General features: G+C 41.5%; 1 protein-coding gene across 2 annotated transcripts in view; it reads left to right on the top strand.

Annotated features, from left to right (window-relative positions):
- The window catches only part of ankrd11 (ankyrin repeat domain 11), a 120,624-nt gene that overhangs the window by 92,581 nt on the left and 8,375 nt on the right, over positions 1–19,668 (top strand). For both annotated transcript variants that reach the window (XM_080885874.1, XM_080885875.1), the window contains exons 4-9: positions 6,198–6,330; positions 12,232–12,405; positions 13,388–13,588; positions 13,697–13,839; positions 14,908–15,055; positions 15,181–19,642. In XM_080885874.1, the coding sequence (XP_080742000.1) occupies positions 6,198–6,330; positions 12,232–12,405; positions 13,388–13,588; positions 13,697–13,839; positions 14,908–15,055; positions 15,181–19,642 (5,261 nt within the window). The remainder of the gene's footprint in view (positions 1–6,197; positions 6,331–12,231; positions 12,406–13,387; positions 13,589–13,696; positions 13,840–14,907; positions 15,056–15,180; positions 19,643–19,668) is intronic.

The raw sequence follows: 19,668 nt of genomic DNA on the forward strand, positions 1-19,668 counted from the left end.
CGGGCGGTGTGTTTTGGATCATTGTCATGTTGGAAGACCCAGCCTCGTTTCATCTTCAAAGTTCTCACTGATGGAAGGAGGTTTTGGCTCAAAATCTCACGATACATGGCCCCATTCATTCTGTCCTTAACACGGATCAGTCGTCCTGTCCCCTTGGCAGAAAAACAGCCCCATAGCATGATGTTTCCACCCCCATGCTTCACAGTAGGTATGGTGTTCTTGGGATGCAACTCAGTATTCTTCTTCCTCCAAACACGACGAGTTGAGTTTATACCAAAAGTTCTACTTTGGTTTCATCTGACCACATGACATTCTCCCAATCCTCTGCTGTATCATCCATGTGCTCTCTGGCAAACTTCAGACGGGCCTGGACATGCACTGGCTTCAGCAGCGGAACACGTCTGGCACTGCGGGATTTGATTCCCTGCCGTTGTAGTGTGTTACTGATGGTGACCTTTGTTACTTTGGTCCCAGCTCTCTGCAGGTCATTCACCAGGTCCCCCCGTGTGGTTCTGGGATCTTTGCTCACCGTTCTCATGATCATTTTGACCCCACGGGATGTGATCTTGCGTGGAGCCCCAGATCGAGGGAGATTATCAGTGGTCTTGTATGTCTTCCATTTTCTGATGATTGCTCCCACAGTTGATTTTTTCACACCAAGCTGCTTGCCTATTGTAGATTCACTCTTCCCAGTCTGGTGCAGGTCTACAATACTTTTCCTGGTGTCCTTCGAAAGCTCTTTGGTCTTGGCCATGGCGGCGTTTGGAGTCTGACTGTTTGAGGCTGTGGACAGGTGTCTTTTATACAGATGATGAGTTCAAACAGGTGCCATTCACACAGGTAACGAGTGGGGGACAGAAAAGCTTCTTACAGAAGACGTTACAGGTCTGTGAGAGCCAGAGATTTTCCTTGTTTGAGGTGACCAAATACTTATTTTCCACCCTGATTTACGAATAAATTCTTTACAAATCCTACCATGTGGATTCATGGATTTTTTTTTTCACATTCTGTCTCTCACAGTTGAAGTGTACCTCTGGTGCAAATTACTGACCTCTGTCATCATTTTAAGTGGGGGAACTTGCACAATCGGTGGCTGACTAAATACTTTTTTGCCCCACTGTATCTCTTTGCTGTTTTACTGTTGTTGTTTGTTATTTCACTAAAAACAGCCAATTCAGCTAATTTATAGTTGCGGATGTATTTATTTGTTGCATTTAATTTTTCTAAGTCGGAAAAGATAGCGTTGACTCAAGACTGATGTTGCCTTACACATATAGATCCCCAGTTGTTTCCCAAGTATAAAAATACAGTGTAATAATTCAACACACTCACTGGATCGCTACTAGGTATCAGCAGATACCCAAAGCCAGGGTACTGTAGAAGAACGTAAGATATCTGATTGGTTTTTATTCTGTTTTTTGCAAATGTCATTTGACTCCATGACATGGAAATGGGGCAAAAGTGAAACCTGTGCATAGTTATGCACTGTCCCCTCTCTGACAACATGGGCTATCAAAATAGGTATGTTCAAATCACATGAATGCATAAGTACTGGTATGTGCAAAAGTTAAATCAAACAGAAAAATGGGAATGAAGCAGATTTTTTTTTTTTTTAATTTGAGAAGTTCATGTGTGCATGTGATGCAGTTCTGGACTTCAGACTTCTCTCTAACCTTTCTGTGCATACATTATAATGTATGTTAATAAGGTGATGCTCTTTAGGTTGGGCTTTTCCCATCAGTGCAGTGTTTTACATCTTGAGCTTGTTAGAACACTAAAGTCAGTCTGGGATGACATAAATGGGATGTCCTAAATCCACTGAGGAACAGTTGCAGGTTTTTCAAGAAAAACCTCCCTGACGAGTACCTTTTAAAATACAAAAATAAAATTAAATAAAATTTCTTTCTCAAACTCACTTTAGCTTACTGCCTAAAATGTTTGTGTTACTATATATCAGGCGTAGGAAGCTTACTATAAGGCATCAAATCTCTGTCTGTCTTTTTTTGCACAATCAGGAGTTCAGCAACGAAACCTGCAACACAGATGAACGTTAATCTGCATCCACACTGTTCACTAAAACTTTGAAATTGGTGCTTAATTCCCTTGATAACCCTATATGTTTTTACTACCAGGTCATATGTTAAACACCAGTTTGTTTTACTCTCATTAGTAGTTGCTTGACTCACTTGCCTTGAAGTTGAAAATGGTTTATCTCAGGTCCCTGCCAGTGGTTATTTCTTTATTGCATATTATGACATTAACATGCTACCTAGTAACCACTTACCAACAGGCTAAAAAGTATCCCATTATTTTTAATTTCATAACGGTAACATCTAATTTATAGCCACAAAGCATTACACTCATGTTACTTGGTTTGGCAACCAAACAACAGACTAAAATCACAGACCAAACCATACTGTAGCTTGGGCACCAGCATGTACTAGTCATCAACTCATGATAGGTTGCGATTCCCCCTCCCTGACTTTTTTCTTGTTGATGTTGGTTAATGTCTCTTTACTTGACTTGTACAGATTTTATAAGTGTCGCCACAATAAGTGGTGTAAAGTTGTGATTTAGTAGGGGAATCTATATAGACTGCATGCTTACTTTAATAAAAAATTTGCATTTGGTATGTGTACTGTATTGCAAGACAAATGATACAATATATTGTGGTATGAATACTTTATTCCACCAGTCCTGCATATTTGCTATATTTTGTTTTCTTCTTGCCACATCTTCGACTGAGCTATTATTTAATACAACATACCTGCGCAGGTCTTTGTACTTGCGTAATCTTCTTACTCTCAGTTGTATCTTGTAGTTATTAATGATTGATAAACAGCTCGACGGAGATTCCTTTTAATTAAACTATAGTTCTTGCATTTGACTTCAGCACAAATGCTTAATTAAATAATGGACTATTGCATAATAGACTTGGGTTCAGTGTTTGTTGTCTTAAAAAGCCCTAAGTCACATGTCTGAAGTGCTTTTGAATTGGTGTCACCTTATTGCCCAGTTATGACGTATTCACTACCTTGAATTTGACACAGATACTGTCGTCACTGTTTGTGTTGGAACAAAGTTTTGGGCGCAGCTTGATGATGTCATGTGTGTATTAACTGTTCAGCTACCAGCAGCAGCTCTGAGAGGTGTAGAAAGCAGAGGTACAGCTTATGCAGGCATGGATTTACAACCCTCTGCAAAGGATTGCATCAGACTCTGGTATGGAGGGAGGGAGGGAAAGAAGCGAACAGGGGTGGGTGGAAAACTGAGTGAGACGAAGAGAGCACGCATTGCTAGGAGACCACCAAACAGGGTGTCGTGTGAAGGCAGATCAGAGGAAAGTCTTGAGTTGTCAAAGCTTTGCTTACACTTAATTCTCCAAAATCAACCCGGTTGAACTTTAGAGATTTGAGTTGGTGAATTGACCATTTTTCCCCAGTCCAGTTAACCAGAGCTATATGATGGTTCTTTTGTTTGTTTGTTTGCTTTAAGAAATAATTCACATAGTGTTTTCCATGCTTAAGATGTACTGTAGCTTTAAACGTATGCATCATAATTTCGCTCAAATGGTGTGTTCTCTCTTTGTGGGAGTGAGCGGGGATGCAGACGGGCAGACAGAAAGATCAGCTCATTGTAGCTGACACTGTTTGTCTCTACTGTACCATGACATCATGGTCTTATGACTGGGGCAGGGCAGGGGGAGGAGTTCAAAGAGTTGATACATAATAGAAAACCTGCCCTCAGGATAGAGATAGATGAGCAGGGTACTGAAGATAGGACAGAGAAATTAGGTGAATTAAAGCGTCTGTTTGTACGTTATCTCACCTCTGTCTTGCATCTTACGTTATGAGTCCTTAAACCTGTGTAGTTAACGGAGTCGTCAAATGATTAGATCCTTCCTGTAGAAGTTTTGCTTGAGCATTTGTATAGGGAGTTATAGGGAGCTATAGTGGACTGATTTTTTTTATTTTTCACTCTGTGCTGAATCCTGTGTATGCTTTTTGTTTTTTGTTTTTGAACGCTTAATCACAGATGGTGTCGTCTGAATCATACATGGAGTCATTGCTGAAATTCCAGTATTGACTACTGTATTGTAAGAGAGTACATTTAGACTTTCACGATACCGACCAGAACCTTACATGACAAATAATGTAATTATGAAAAACACTTTTCTTTTTAGGTAATATCATTTATTTTTAAAAAAAGATCCTTTAAAAGCATGGTATCCTTTTAATGCCACAACAATGTCCCATTTTTAGCATATAAACAGTATCAGCTCTCTTTTGTTTCATTTTATTTTTGTTGTTGTTTATGGACTGATTCTTATAGCGCTTTTCTACTCTCCTGGAGTACTCAAAGTGCTCTGTACAACACGCTGCATTCACCCATACACACCCTTTCACCCAAGCACTGTAATCTATACTGTCAGTGCATTACTGTCCTTCATACGTGTTCATACTCCGATGGATGCATTGGAGAGCAAGTCGGGGTTAGTATCTTGCCCAAGGATATTTGGCATGCATACTGGGGGAGCCAGGGATCGAACCACCAACCTTCCAATCAGCAGCTGACTTCCTCTACCTCCTTAGCATAAGCATGTAGTACATTAAATATAGAAACCTAAATACATGAGTCATGACTTAAATCCCTGATAAACCCACCACAGTGGTCGCAATGATCACGGCCCCAATCTTGTCTCACAGTCACTCACATTTATACCCACCGTTAAGGCGCAGGAAACCACTGCAGTATTCTCCTGAGCGATAGGTGTCACCACTCAGACAATATCGCCACAGAAGAAGAAGTCAAAACACGGAAGCAAAGACTTTGTCGGGTGTTGTTTTGCAAAGGTTTTTCCACACAATCGTACACTCGTGTCTTCAACCCAGCTGCGGCAGCCACGGCACAACGTGCCAGGTTACAAAGATCTTGAGGTGCACAAATGGCCAAAGCGCTGCAAAGTGTCACACAACACACTATGTGATGTCAAAATCAGCACGCAAAATATCAAGCATAATAGGTCCATTACTGGGGGACACGTTAAAAACATTTTTTGTTACACAGATGCAACACTTGTCTTTTAATATTGTGTTTTTGTCATCTACAAATATCTCTAAGTGTCCACTTTGAATTGATTCCTAATGTATTGCAATTAGGAATGCAGCGTATGGCTTTGACTTCATATATTTGCTCAGTGAGAAGCTACTGCTTTCCTCTTTAAAAATAATTCTGTGTTGAATTCTGTGTATTCTAGTTAAAAATGTATATAAATTAATAATGAATAATTGTTAGTAGCTCGTTGTAAGAGATACAAACCCAGCTTCAGTTCCATTCCCAAGCCTGGATAAATGAAACGGCTGCATTAGGAAGGGCATCCAGCGTAAAATCTGTGCCAAATCACATATGTGCATCCATCAGCTGTGGCGACTCCTAAAGAAAGGGACCAACATAAAGTAGCTTTAATAATGAATAATTATTTACTGCTACCACACAAGAAACTATTATGAAGATGACATCATAAACAACTTGTAGACATCTTCCACTGTTTGTGGTCTGTGGGGGTCTTTTTGTTTGTTTTTAAAAAAGGTATTCTGGATAAATTAGTTTGCATGAGCACCCAAACACAGAACAACCGTTAAGTTAAGCTGGGCAAACACATAAGTATTTACATCTGTTGATAGCAGATACACAGGGGTTTGTGATTGTTTCCAGCAGCTGTAGACCCCAGAGCCAAGCCGGCGTCAGCTTAGCCTCCTCTCCCTGTGCCTGGCTCTTTTACTGTGGCCAGGAATCTAGGAGGAAACTCTGGAAAAACTTTTGCTTTGAGAAGCTCTTAATAGCTAGAAGAGTCAGGCCAGTGAATTCAGTAGGAAGGTATAGCCAGAGACATTATGAAAGAGGGACACGGCGACTTAAAAATATGGTGGTAGATGTATAACCTCCAGGGGGGAAAAGCTTTTTATAAACGGAGTTTGCGGTCAGCAAACTTGTGCAGTCTTTTATCAGATGTTATTTCCTGGTGACCATTGAAATTAAAGTTAATTTAATTAATGCTTCAAAATGTGCCTGAGGGTGTTTTCAAGGTGGCAGCTGAGTCAGGAATTGCTTCTAGGACTTTAAAGTAAGGTAGACAAATAAAGTGCACTGCTCTGATGAAGACACTTGCTCACCCCAGTGTTTTGTTGCTTTCACAGGATAAGGTGTTATCAAACAAGACTCCCAAATTGGATCGCAATGATGGGGTCAAAGAGATGAAAGAAAAGGCCTCTAAAAGGAAGCTGCCCTTCACTGCTGGAGCAAATGGAGACCAGAAAGATTCTGACTCAGGTAAGGCTGTATTGCTGTGTGTTTACGCTCATGTTTCTGCATCTCGATCACCTTGTGACTTTGTATAGACTCAACTGGTTCTTATATAGCGCTTTTCTACTCTACCTGAGCACTCAGTGCGGAAATCAAAGAGAACGGAGAGTAGTTAGCACTGGTGTGCGAACAGGGCTTGACCTATGTGAAGTGAAAGTGCTCCCAACTTTGAATTAGCTGGTTGTTTGAGAATCAAGGAGTTTGTACCTACAATCATAGTCTAAAAGGAGAGGAAGACCACACAAAATCATGATCCAATTAAGTGGGGGTTTGGGCAACATACAAGCCTGACCAGGCCTGGGTTTGGTAAGGCTCCAGCTGTTTTCTTTTAATTAGGGAGAGAAGGACTAGTCCTCACGCTTGTTTGACTTTGGGCTTTAAGGGTTCAGGATTTAGTTTGTTGATAATGGTCCAGCTTAGAGGCTTTGGTAACAGTCTTCATCAGCACTGGGTGAGTTGCTAAATTGGTTCATGTTCAGTGTTTACACTTGGGGAAAAAACCTTTCCTCTCCACACACAAGAGGAAAACTACAAGTATGCAACAGATGACTGTTAGGGCATGAGGATGTGTTTAGCAAGATTGGACAAGTATTTTGTAAACACATAATGTTGTATGTGATTACTCCTCAACTTAAGCAAATTATAAATAAATTAAAAAGTTTGAGAGGCTGTAATATGTCTTAAATCTCTGGACATTTGTGTATGCGTGTTCTTCACTTCCATTTAAGTTGCAAGATTATTTCATGTTCTTCTTCACAAATGTTTACTTGTTGTGCATTAATATTCTAATCTCTTCTGCTGAATTCATTTTATTTATCCATTAGTTTTTTTTATCTTGAGATAATCTTCACCCTACCTCAATCACACGAGATGCGAAATCTAAAGACGGGAACATTAGCTGGAAATTCTTTTAGTATACTAATAGTTTCATGTTGTCTTCCAGCGCCTTGCCTTTCTTTGTCTCTGATCTGAGCTATATTGTGTTAGTTTCTAAGATTTACACACTGTACAAGCTTTGAAGATTAGCTGGCTCCTGGCATTGCACGCTTTCCAGTCACGTGAGAAGTTTATTAGGTTGCATTGTGTCATAGCGACAGACCTATTTTTGTTAGCGGTAGCTACCCAGGTAGTATATGGGGGCAGTAAAATGTGTGTTGTTAACCTGGACTTCCACCTGCATGAAAATTGGCGTTTCTACATATGTGTGTTTTGTAGTCTGTGGCCTTTCAATTGACCCTACTGGGACTGTTTTTAACCTCTCTGCAAAGTTTTACACCTCGAACACGTCACAGCCCCCCCCACCCTTCTTAATCTGTGCCTCTCTTCCAATGCTCATTTCCTTTGTGGCTTGCACACTGGTGACGGATAAATATAGCTGTTTAGAGAGCACGATTAATACGTTTTTTAAAATTCGTACAGTATACCCTTCTATTATATTCCAATCAAAATTATATCACCCAGTATGGGTCTTTTTTGTGTCTTTGTTTATTTTTTTATTCAGGCACGGTGTGTCTTATGTGTATCCCATCCCTTCTTTGCTTTTATAATCATCAGTATTGACCATTACCATCTGGCTAATATCATTCGATAGTATACTGTGTGATGGCATTCTGTCAGTTAGCCCAGTTTTACATGAACTTTCCTCACGGCTCAGCTGCTGTTGAATATCTTTTCACTGCAGGCATTTTCAGCGTTGTGTAAATACACAGACCTTCTATTCCAAACAATTTGAAATATGACATCATTTGGGGGTGGAGCTCTTGTGAATACACCCACTAAGCACAGGGTCTGTCAGTGTGTTTTGGGGGCACAATGCTGCAGCTACGCCTACGTCTTTCAGTTAGTCCGCACACGTCTCTCGTGGATTCTCTGCCCGTTACAATCTCGTGGATTGTAACGGGCAGGCAGGAAAATACCAAATTTCTTCCTGCTGCTGCTCTTTTTACTGGAAAACAATTTGTATCTTCTGATGTTTAATTTCTTCTTCTGCTGTAAACCTCTGTAGAGTCCACGATGTAACCAACAAAAGTGCTTGACACGGTTGTGTCTGGGCATTGAGTTATAACCCTTTTCAATTAGTACCTACTCTGCTGGGCTTGGCTCCATTAGGTGGTAGTGTCTGGTACCAGGCACTAAGCCCAGGTTCCAGGCGATCTGAGTTGAGGTGAAAATATGACATGAGAGCGACTCCTTCACAAAAATTAAAACTGCAATTTTTTTTTAAACCCAACGAGGGAATTGGCAGCCCAACACCATGGTCTCAGAGTCTGGGGGGAAAAAAGCTGTAGGCAGAGCGGCAGATATACCATCACCTCGACGCCCTACAGTGTTGTGTTGTGTCACATAAGAATAACAACTTTTGGCTGAGTTGCTATAATTACCCCACGCGCATCAGTTACATGACTTGAGTTGTGTCACGTCAAGCCAAGTAGGTCTTAATGAAAAAGGGATATTAGTATACGCAGCTACTGGCAGATGCAAAAAAGGAGCAACTACCTTTTTGGGGATGGGGATGTAAAAAGGGGCAGACTTAAAGGACGCAGATATGTGACTGGGTGGTTGGCATTATCTCAATCAGCTGTTCTGTTTGTGTTTTTGAAATTTCAGCTCACCTTACTCTTTTCAAACTGAGTCATTTTGTCCTCTTTGGCAGCATTCTAAGATATTAATTATTGCCATGTCTGAGAAGCTTTGGCTGAGACAGGTCATAAAAACAGATAGTGGTGTGCAAGGATCCTCAGTGCACACATGTATTCTCGCTAATTGGTTATAACGCATAGATTATCTTCCCAGATTCACGATGTTTATGAGTAAAAACAAAAGACAGAAGGCGCACTCACTGACTGCATCTGTTTGACAAACAGAGCGTCCTGCACCACATGATGTTCTTTCTATACATTTCTGACTTTCTCTTGCTCAGTGCGAATCATTGAGAAAACATCCTGTTGGCCACTTCCTGCCTCTTCTCCCTTAGCTTCCTGTTTATGCGACTTTTTGGGTCGTTAAACAGAACATTGCTCGATGCTCCCGCGTTACGGTCAGACTTGGTCTAGCTGGTTGGAGCGGTTCTTCTTGTCATGGTGTCTGTTGGCTAAGTGAAGCAGACAGTCTCTTTGTTTTGGCGTTAGCTCACACTGTCATATTGTCTGTCTACCATATCAGAATCTGCCCCCATTATATCCCGACATTTGTGTTTGATGTGGTTCCCTCCCTCCTGGCTCAGGTAGGCAGGCTAGTCATGGGGTGATAGTCCCTACCCAGCTTTCCTTCCTTTTTCAGTCTCCTCCTCCTTTATCTTGTTAGTCAAGTTTCAGGCAGTGAGGAGAGTAAGGTTTCAACCCTGTCTTTAAGCTGAGTAATATCATTTTACTAAGCCACATAAAAGCCCTGCAGTTTTGCCTAAATAGACATCCAGCAGACAGACATACTGTGTTTAATTTCTTTAATTCAGAAATCCACATGTGACATGTTAATTTGACTTGTGTGGTGATAATTTAACACAGTTGCATTTTACCAAGCTTTTTTCTTCAAATATTTTGATCCGTATCTTTCCTTAAAATTCCCACGATGATTAACCAGACAAAAATGTAGTGAAAGCAAAGTCACATTCCTTCCTTCATGAATGGAAAGAGCATATTTTTTTATGCTCATATTTCTCACAATATAATTATTGCTGCTTCGCTAGTGTTTCTTTTGTAGTTTTCCCTTTAACATGGTGATCATACCTCCTGCAACTGCTGTATTTGATTATAATTATGCAGCATGGATTTATAGAAAGTGCTTCTTTTCTGTTTAGAGTGGTCGCCTAGAGTCTGATCTGTATCGCAGAAGGACAGTTTTTTTGCCACTGGTGATGAAGGTTGTATTAGAGACTTGGGTCTTGTATGTTTAGCAGCAGATCTCTTTAAGTGCAGCTGGGTAATAACTGCCTTCCTGCTTCTCAGTCTAATAAACATAGCTTGGAAAAGCTAGCTTAGCTCTTTCTCTGTTCTGCTGCTGAAAAAAACATGTTTGGGCTGTTTCTGTGGTCCCTGCTGTTAAAGGCTTAGCAGAAGGAATGTGTCTAAATGGCAAATGCTTTGGGGAACGTGAGACTGTATCAAAGAGGGGTGGAGGGTACATTAGCTTTAAGTATTCACAGATGTTAGTGAAAGTTCATCAGCCCTGTACTTGCGAGTGGAAAAATATTTTCCTGGAAAGTTTTTAGACACCGGAAGGCTGCGCTGCCATGCTTCCTTCTTGCCTTATTTACTTGTGTTTGTGGCCTGCAGTGCTTCCAGTCTGGGAGTGAGAGAAGTTGCTCAGAAATCAGACTCAGACCCTTCTACTGGTCCACAGCGTCTTTGTACACGCACGTCTGAATTTGCTTCTTCCTCCCTATGACCGGAGGCCTGTATTGTTGCTTGAATTATGACTGTGAGGTTTGATACCCCCTCGGTAATGAAGCGCTGCAGTCATGTGTAGCGTTACCCTCTGTATGGGTCATCAGATGGTATGTTGCCACTGAAAATAATTGCTGGGTGTGTCTTTGTGGAGCAGCTGCTTTTGTCCAGTAGCACTGTGTCTCCAGTAATCCTGGCAGGCAGGCAGGCAGGCATGTGGTGACCTTGGCAAGGCCATGTTGAATTGAAATGTACACCAGCTATTTCGTAATAACTATGGTTGTGCCAAGTCACACCCTCTTTCCTTTTTTCGTCCATTCTGGCTGATTGGCTTGGAGACAGACAGACATAAACACACTGCCTGTTGGCCCCTCCCTTCTTTAAGGGCAGCTGGGTAATAACACAAAAGTCGCCCACTGGTGCCAACAAACCTCTCACACATACGGCTGCATTTACAGAATGCAGTAAGCGAGCAAGTCTTTGTTTTCTTTTTGTTTTTGTTTCACAGAGGCCCGTTTAGGTCATGGAAAGTAGCAAAGGGTTTGCTATGGAAATTCAAAAAGAGGATAAAATGTGTGAAATAAATAGGGAGAAACCCATTGATTATTGATAAAAATGAATACTTTTTGGTTTTGTTTTTTTGGTTTTGTTTTTTGGTTTGACAAAATGCTTTTGTTGTTGTTGCTCATTTGGTGACTGAAAGATTGCCCCTGGTATATAGAAATGCCTCCCTGTGGGAAGAATAAAGTACCTTCTATCGCTCTGTAAATCTCTATTCACACGTAGCAGTGCAGCCCTGAACTTTCCTCAGAATTACCTGGCAGCCAGTCTTGACCAGTCTAGTGCTTGTGAGAATAGATCAGGTAGTTTTTCTTTTTTTTAAAAGAGTGAATTCAATGGGAGTGTGTGGGCGTCGTGTGTGCCGCCTCCTGCTTTCTGTACACTGGTGCCAGTCCTTGCCAAAACTAAGCAGGGTTGACCATGTCACAAAGGACAACTTCAGATAATGCCCACATCTGATTCCCTCGGTCAGATTATGTTGACATTGTCTGAATTTCATTTATGAAAGCAGCTGTTCTCACATATACATGACACTTACTTGATTGATGCCAACAGTAAAGAAGCTGTTTGGACTCAGTGCTGATCTACAGTACTCTATACTTGATCTGGAAAGTCATAAAACACCTTTGGAGATGTGTCATAGTGAATGTTTACTAGTTATTTATTGATTTATGAACTTTAATAATCTGTCTTTTAGAAACATTTGAAAGTGGTGTTACTGCTGTGAGCCTTTAGTGTTCTTTTAAAAATTGCCAATTCATAACAGTTAATGTCTTCTACTGTTGTAGCACTAATAAGGCTCCCGTTACTCTCCCTGACCACATGGATCAGTAGATTAGATTTGTGTGTGTCTGTGTATGAATGATCATGCAGCTTTTTGCACATGCAGCGATATTAACCTTGCTTCTCTCCTCTCTCGTTACAGAGAAACCAGGTCCAGAGCGGAAACGCATTAAAAAAGAGCCCACCAACACCCGGAAGGCAAGCTTGCCGTTTGGAATGGGGATGCCAGGGATCCGGGCCGGGTACCCCCTCTCCGAGCGGCAGCAGGTGGCCTTGCTCATGCAAATGACAGCTGAGGAGTCCGTCAACAGTCCAGGTGCGTGTTTATCATTTAGGCCACGTCTTCTGTGGACGGACAGCCGACATTGGGGAAAAAAAGGATCGGAGGGAGCTTTATATGTAGAATCCATGCATGGCAGACCAGTGAGGGTGGGCTGTAGGCTGGGGCTGATTGTTTTTGTGCATTTTCTCAGTCATACTGTCCCTCTAAACAGAACCACTTTGTTAAAATTATTTCACATCTTAGCTGGAATCTAAACCTCTGATGTCAGTGATATGTGTTTTGTTTTAGCTGCTTTAATGGTTGCATATTCGTGCCGCCACAGTAGTGGAGTTGTTTTTATAAAATTCCGTACATAAGGAAATGAAACCAGCTTTTCTGTTTGTACTGCGTCTGGAGCTGATGGCGTAATCTCACTATTTGGGCTAAATGACAACAGAGAAAGTGTTGAGTTATCCTTTCTGGTGTTAGATGATTATTTTTCTTATTATAAGTTTACTACCTTCCCATTTCTGCAAAAATTGTACTTTATTTTTGATCGACAGTAATTTAGCTGGAAGTTTTTCAGACTTGTGAAATATAACTATTGTTACAAGTTTGTACTTTTTCCCCTCATTGTTGACATTTGAGACTGAATTAGTTTGATCCTACCTTATAACTGCTTTTATTTGTATGTTAATTTCTTTGTTGCCTGCCTGTGGGCATGGACATAGATTAAGCGAGTGTGTTTCAAATATCATTTGGGACAATAGCTGTACAAACTCAATAATGTAAATGTGATTAAGGATTGGATTTAATCTTGTAAATGTGATGAAATAAGCTCAAGTAAAGTAGGTTCAGCAATTGTGCTGTTTATTGCTAGAGTTGGATTGCCCCCTTCTGGCTGTAAGCAGTTATAGCACCTTGTTGTTCACAGTAGAAGTAGTAAACAAAACAAAAACAGTTAGAGTAAATTCTCCCAGAAGAGTGTGACTGACTCTTGCAGCACTGAAGTGAAATATGCATGTCTTACCTACAGATACAACACCAAAGCATCAGTCACAGTCCAGTCTGGGTCAGAAGGGAACGCCAAACTCTGCATCTAAAACCAAAGACAAAGTGAATAAACGGAATGAGAGAGGAGAGACTCGACTGCACAGAGCAGCAATCCGTGGAGAGGTACGCCGCATCAAGGAGCTCATCAGCGAGGGAGCTGATGTGAATGTAAAAGACTTTGCAGGTAAGGGCATCTTTGTTTTATGCTTGCCTTTGCTTTGTGTGTGTAGCAGTGTACCATTGATTCATTTAGAGTTTACACTTCTCTGACTATAATTCTTCTTGTGTTCAGGCTGGACTGCATTGCATGAAGCATGCAACAGGGGGTATTATGATGTGGCGAAACAGCTGCTGGCAGCCGGAGCAGAGGTCAACACCAAGGGGCTGGATGATGACACCCCTCTACATGATGCATCGAATAATGGACATTTCAAGGTAAAAATAAATCCGCCAAAGGTGTCGTGTGTCATTGTTGCTAATAGTAAAGAACAAAATAGGTTTTCAGGCTTCAGAAGAATGAAAATATTAATGATCAGTGGCCCATTTGTGATCCATCAAAACAAGTTTGTCAGATTAAAATCTGAGTTTTAAAAGTGAGAAGATGGCTACAGAGTGAGTTTAGATGTGGTTTTGTTTAAATACCAGGTTAAATTGAATCGTACCACTAGTCTTTTTTTCTTGAACTGTCCTCAAATTTTCTACCCTTTCAACACCTTCATTGCAAAAAGGTACACGCACCAGTGGAATACAGTAAAAATGTCAAATCTCACTACTTTTCTTCAAAATCAAATGCTGGCCGTGCATGGTTTTATACTGTAATGGCATTGAAATGAGATGTTGATGTTGTTTTAATAGAAGTCAATGAGACATTTTTGGCCACAAAGGTGTCCACAGGGAGCATCTGGAAGTAATGGTGTAATCAGATTTATAATCAAATTAATTTTGCTGCTGATCTTTGACATCCAAGACTAATCACCACCAGTGTCAATAAAGTGTTCCTGCCTGTCTGCAGCAGTGTTGTGTGAGGTTAAGATGGCACTGTTGGTATCAATGCTGTCGCAAATTGATCCAATTAAACATTTAGTATTGATTAGTATCTGAGAATCTTTTTTAGACAACCCCACTGAGAAAACATTTTGAAGACCACCCCTTACTTGGTGCTATTTTGCAGATGTTAGAATTTGTCTCACTCTGATTCTCCTGGCCTGAAAGCAGCTTCAGACCATCATACTTTCTCACCTCTACACGGCTTTTGGCATTTTACTAAAATTGGTTGCAGAGACGCCACATCACCCAGTCTGCTGTCAGTAAAGTCTGGAGGTTTTGGTGTGGAAAAGTTCTGTCCATCAAAAATCCCGCTCTAGCTTCGTCGTAACTAAATAACAACTTTGAAGTGGAAGATTAATTCTGTACTCTTTATCCTATTAAGCTTTGAACCACTTGAGAAGTTGCTGATATTACCTTTAAAATTGCAAAAAATCATTAAAGTTTTATCCTTTTCAGGTGGTTAAGCTACTTTTACGGTATGGAGGGGACCCGCGTCAAAGCAACAGGAGAGGGGAAACCCCACTGAAGGTTGCCAACTCTCCAACTATGCTCAATCTGTTGCTGGGGAAAGGCACTTACACCTCAAGTGAAGAAAGTTCATCAGGTATCATTTTCAATCTTAAATCTTTGAGTCACCTAATTGCACAACTGTTACAAAAGTTATTCAAATACATGAGGCTATAAGTAGTAAATTAATTGTGTCCTCTTCGTGCTCTTTATGTTCTACAGAATCTTCAGAGGAGGAAGACGCCCCCTCGTTTGCCCCGTCCAGCTCTGTTGATGGCAATAACACAGACTCAGATGTTGAGAAGGGCCCGAAGTTAAAAGGGAAAACCGCAGACCCTCCTAAATCTGCCGTCACACCTGTCAAAGATGAATACGAATTTGATGAGGATGACGAGGAGGAACGCGTCCCTCCCGTAGACGATAAACACCTCTTGAAAAAAGACTTCCGCAAGGACTCAGTAAGCAAGACCAACAGCTTCATCTCTATACCCAAGATGGAGGTTAAAACCTATTCCAAAAGCAACTCGCTCACACCAAAGAAACCTGGCAGGCGGATCATCTCTGACAGTAATAGTTCAGACGAGGATGATAGGACGTTGTGTTTCACGCCAGCGCCTACGCCACGGCAACAAGCCCAGCAAACAAATACTAAGACTAGAGACTCTGGCAGCATGAGCTCTAAACAACAAAAAGACAAGAATAAAGTCAAGAAGAAGCGAAAGAAGGACAGTAAAAATAGTGTCAGTAAAGAAGTCCGGTTTGGTAAAGTCAACGACAAATTCTGTACGTCTGACTCCGATTGCGCGGATTTGGAGAGTGAGGACGATAAGGGCTCAAATAGCATAAAAGACTCTTCTGCAGCAAACCTGAAAGACTCTCCAGGCTTTAATGCTTCCTCCTCCTCCTCCTCCTCCTCCCATGGAAACTTGAACTCTCAGAAACAGACGCCGTCTTTAGCAGAACAGCATCCAAAGCAGTGGAGGACGGATAACTGGAAGACCGTCTCGTCTCCCACATGGTCAGACGTCAGTTCGCTCTCAGATTCGGTCAGAACTAGACTGTCCAGTGGGTCTGACTACTCCTCTGAAGCTGAAGATTCCTGCGTGGAGTCGATAAAACAAGTAAAGAGGAAAGCGCAGGAAAACAAAAAGAAGAATAACAACGTGCACAGTAACACTGTGGAAAAGAAAAACTCAGAGCTCTACAAAAATACAGAGAGCACCATCTCCAAAACTGACGTGGATGGCAAAGTGGTGAAAAAGCATAAAGTGAAGCACAAGCACAAAAATAAGGAGAAGGACAAAGCTCCTAGTCTAGTGCTTAATCAAGATATGAATGAGAAATTTGTTAAGAGCTATTCTTTTGATTTTGATGATTCGAGGCAAAAGTCCCTAATTGTTGAGTCAGAATCACCAGCTGAGAGCAAAGTCAAATTATCCAAACATGAAAAAGACCATTCGAAAAAGGAGGACAGGTTTTCGAAAACAAAGTCTGAGGATAAGGATTGGTCCTCGGGAAAAGACCTGCACAGAACAACAAAAGAGGAGAAAAACAAGAAAACAAAGGACTCCAGCAAGGACAAGTTAAATAAGGAGGAGAGGGAAAAGCCTATAAAATCTGACAAGGAGAGGAACGTCAAAGAGAAGGAGAAACCCAAGGAAGATAAACAAAAAGCTCACAAAGAGGAGAAAAAGAAAAAGTCTAAGGAGAAGTCCTCCTCAAAGACAGACAGGAAAAGTGAGCAGAAAGAGGAAAAACATCTGAAGGCGGAAAAGGACAAAAATGCCAAGGAGGATAAGGAGAAGTGTAAAAAAGACAAAGTACAGAAAGAGGAGTCTGAGTACGAAAGTTATGACGTTAATCGTTTCCTCAACTTGGAGGACACAAAACTCAGTGCCTCCGATGACCATCATGACAGATGGGGCTCTGAGATGTCCTCTGACTCCTCCCTCTATGGTGACGACAGCTGGGATGCTCCTGTCAAAGAGTACAAGGACTACAAAGCCAATAATTCTGTTAAACTTATTGTTGAGACTGTTAAGGAGGAGACGAGGAGGAAAGAAAACAAAGTCAAGGACAAGAAATCAGACCACAATGAGAAGAGATCAGAAAAGGAGGCTACTTCTAAGAAAAAAGACAAGGACCCTTCGGAAAAGACAAACGAAAAGAAGAAAGACTGGTCAGAAAAACAAAAATTAAACTCCAGCCACTCAGTTGAGAAAGAAAAGAAGAGGAAAGAGTCCACAGAGGCAGCCAAGGACAAAAAAGACAAGGATTCTCTGGACAGCAGTCGAGACCGTAAAGACTCGTATGAGTTCATGAAAGAAAGAAAGGATATCAAAATCAAGCAGGAATCGATAAGAGATGAATATGGCAATGATACTTTCTTCAAAGACATTGATCCTGTCAGTAAATCGTGTGATATCAGAGAAAGGAACCACTCTGGGAAGGAGAAAGAAAAGAAGGGTGAGGGAATGGAGAAACGGGAAAAGACAAAAGCTGACAAGCACAAAGAGAAAACAAAAGACAGAGGAGCTGATCAGGAGAAGGACAAGAGTGATAAAAGCTCCACAGAAAAAACTGTCAAGGATAAAGATGCTGACCGGAGTACCAAAGACAAGAAGGAGGGGGCCAAAGACAAACATAAAGACTCTCATGGCAAAGACAAAGATCGAAAGATGTCTTCAGAACAGACAAAGGAAAAGAAAGAGAAGGCCTCTCAAGACAAACATTCAGATCGGGAGAAAGATTTCTTGGAGGTAAAGAAAGAGGAAAGAAAAACTGAGAAGATCCGGGAGAAAACGTGGTACAAAATAGCCGACATATTCACTGATGAAAGCGATGATGACGACGACAGCTACAGCGGTGGGGTACTGGTGTCTGATTCCATCAGAAAAGATTCGACACCCGATCAAGATGAGCTGGATCACTTCCCTTCAGAAAAAAGAAAATCTTCTGCAGATAGTAAACATAACACAGAAAAGGCAAAAGACAAAGAGCACAAAGATAAGAAGAAGGATAAGGCCACATTTGACACAGGTAGAGAGAGGAAAGGCTCCCAGGAGAAACACGGCAAGGACAGGAAAGACCCGGTAGATACAAAACATAAGGAGAGGAAAGACAGGATGTCAGTGGACTCAAACCAAGAGAAGAAAAACAAGCAGAAGCTTCTGGACAAAAGGGACACGAGCGAGGAAAAAACCAAGAGCAAATATAAAGACAAGCAGGACCATTCCAAGGAAAGAAAGCCCTCGAAAGGAAGCGGGGAGAATGAGAAGTCTCTCTTAGAAAAACTGGAGGAGGAGGCTATGAATGACTACAAGGATGACTCCAATGACAAGAACAGTGAAATCTCCTCCGACAGTTTCACTGACAGAGGTCACGATCCGGTCCTCACCAGTTACTATGACTCAATCAGCCTGCCTGATATGGCCGAGGACAGAAGAGACTCCCTGTCCATATCTACGCCACAAGACAAGTTCAGAGAGAAAGAGAGGCATCGGCACTCCTCTTCGTCCTCATCCAAGAAAAGCCATGACAAGGAGAAGGAAAAGACAAAAAAAGACAAAGGAGACAAACGTGACAAAACAGAAGAAATTAGAGAGTCCTACGGCCGCAGAGAGAGCCTGCCTTTTGAGAAAGAGCCTATGCCTCTAGAGGCAGACCCTTACACATTCCCATACGGAGGTAAGGGAGACGGAGAGGACGACTTCGATAAGACATTAGAATTTGAGAAGGAGATGTCCAAAAAGGACAAAGACAAAGGAACTGGCGTCATAAGTGACAGAATGAAAGACAAAAAGAAAAAGGAAAAGCATAAAGAAAAAATTAAGGAAGAGAAGAATAAATATATCGATGGCTTTGGGTCATTTAAACACTCCAAAGATGACGCAAAGTCAGGGTTGAAAGACAGCCCACAGGTCACTGTTCTGAAGGACCGGTCAAAGGAAGACAGTCCTAAATTTGATATGAAAAAAGACAGAAATCGGGATACGCTAGACAAAGACAACAGACTGGACCACAATAAATCTAAGGCTAAGGATGAAAATGAAAAGCTCTCTCAGCCCAAAGACAATGCAAGGAAAGATAATCGACCACGTGAAAAACTGTTGGTTGATGGGGATTCTCAGATGACAAGTTTTGGTCAGATGTTGAGTCAGAAAGACCAAGAGAATGAAGAGCGGCTCAAGAAATACAGAGAAAAAATGAAGCAGATGGAGAAGCTTAGACCCAAGTCTGGCGACCCAAAACTAAAAGACAAAACCAAGTCTACAGAGGAAATACGGAAAAGCCGCAGTGAGCTATCATCCAAGAAATCTAACAGCCTTGAGTCTGGTCTTAAAGAGAAGAAGCTGAAGGATGTTGGTCTCCCGGCCCAAATGATGTCTCCAGGCAGAAAGTTCCAGCCTACTGATAATCAGAACTCAAAGGATTGGCTCCCTGGCCACCAAATCAAGGACAACCTCCCTGCTTCTCCCAGGCCAGATCAAAGCAGGCCAACTGGTGTTCCCACACCTACACCTGTCATGTCATGCCCCAGCTTCGAGGACGTAATGCAAACTCCACGTACACCATCCTGTAGTGCAGAGGATTACCCTGACATTATGCTGGATCCGCTGGACTGTCAGAACTCGTCTGCAATGACTATGTCAATGAATGCCTGCTCCCCATCCTTCTTTGAAAGGTATTTTAATACTCAGACACACTGCA

The sequence above is a fragment of the Rhamphochromis sp. 'chilingali' genome, assembly GCF_963969265.1.
Source record: "Rhamphochromis sp. 'chilingali' genome assembly, chromosome: 6".
Classification (NCBI taxonomy): Eukaryota; Metazoa; Chordata; class Actinopteri; order Cichliformes; family Cichlidae; genus Rhamphochromis; species Rhamphochromis sp. 'chilingali'.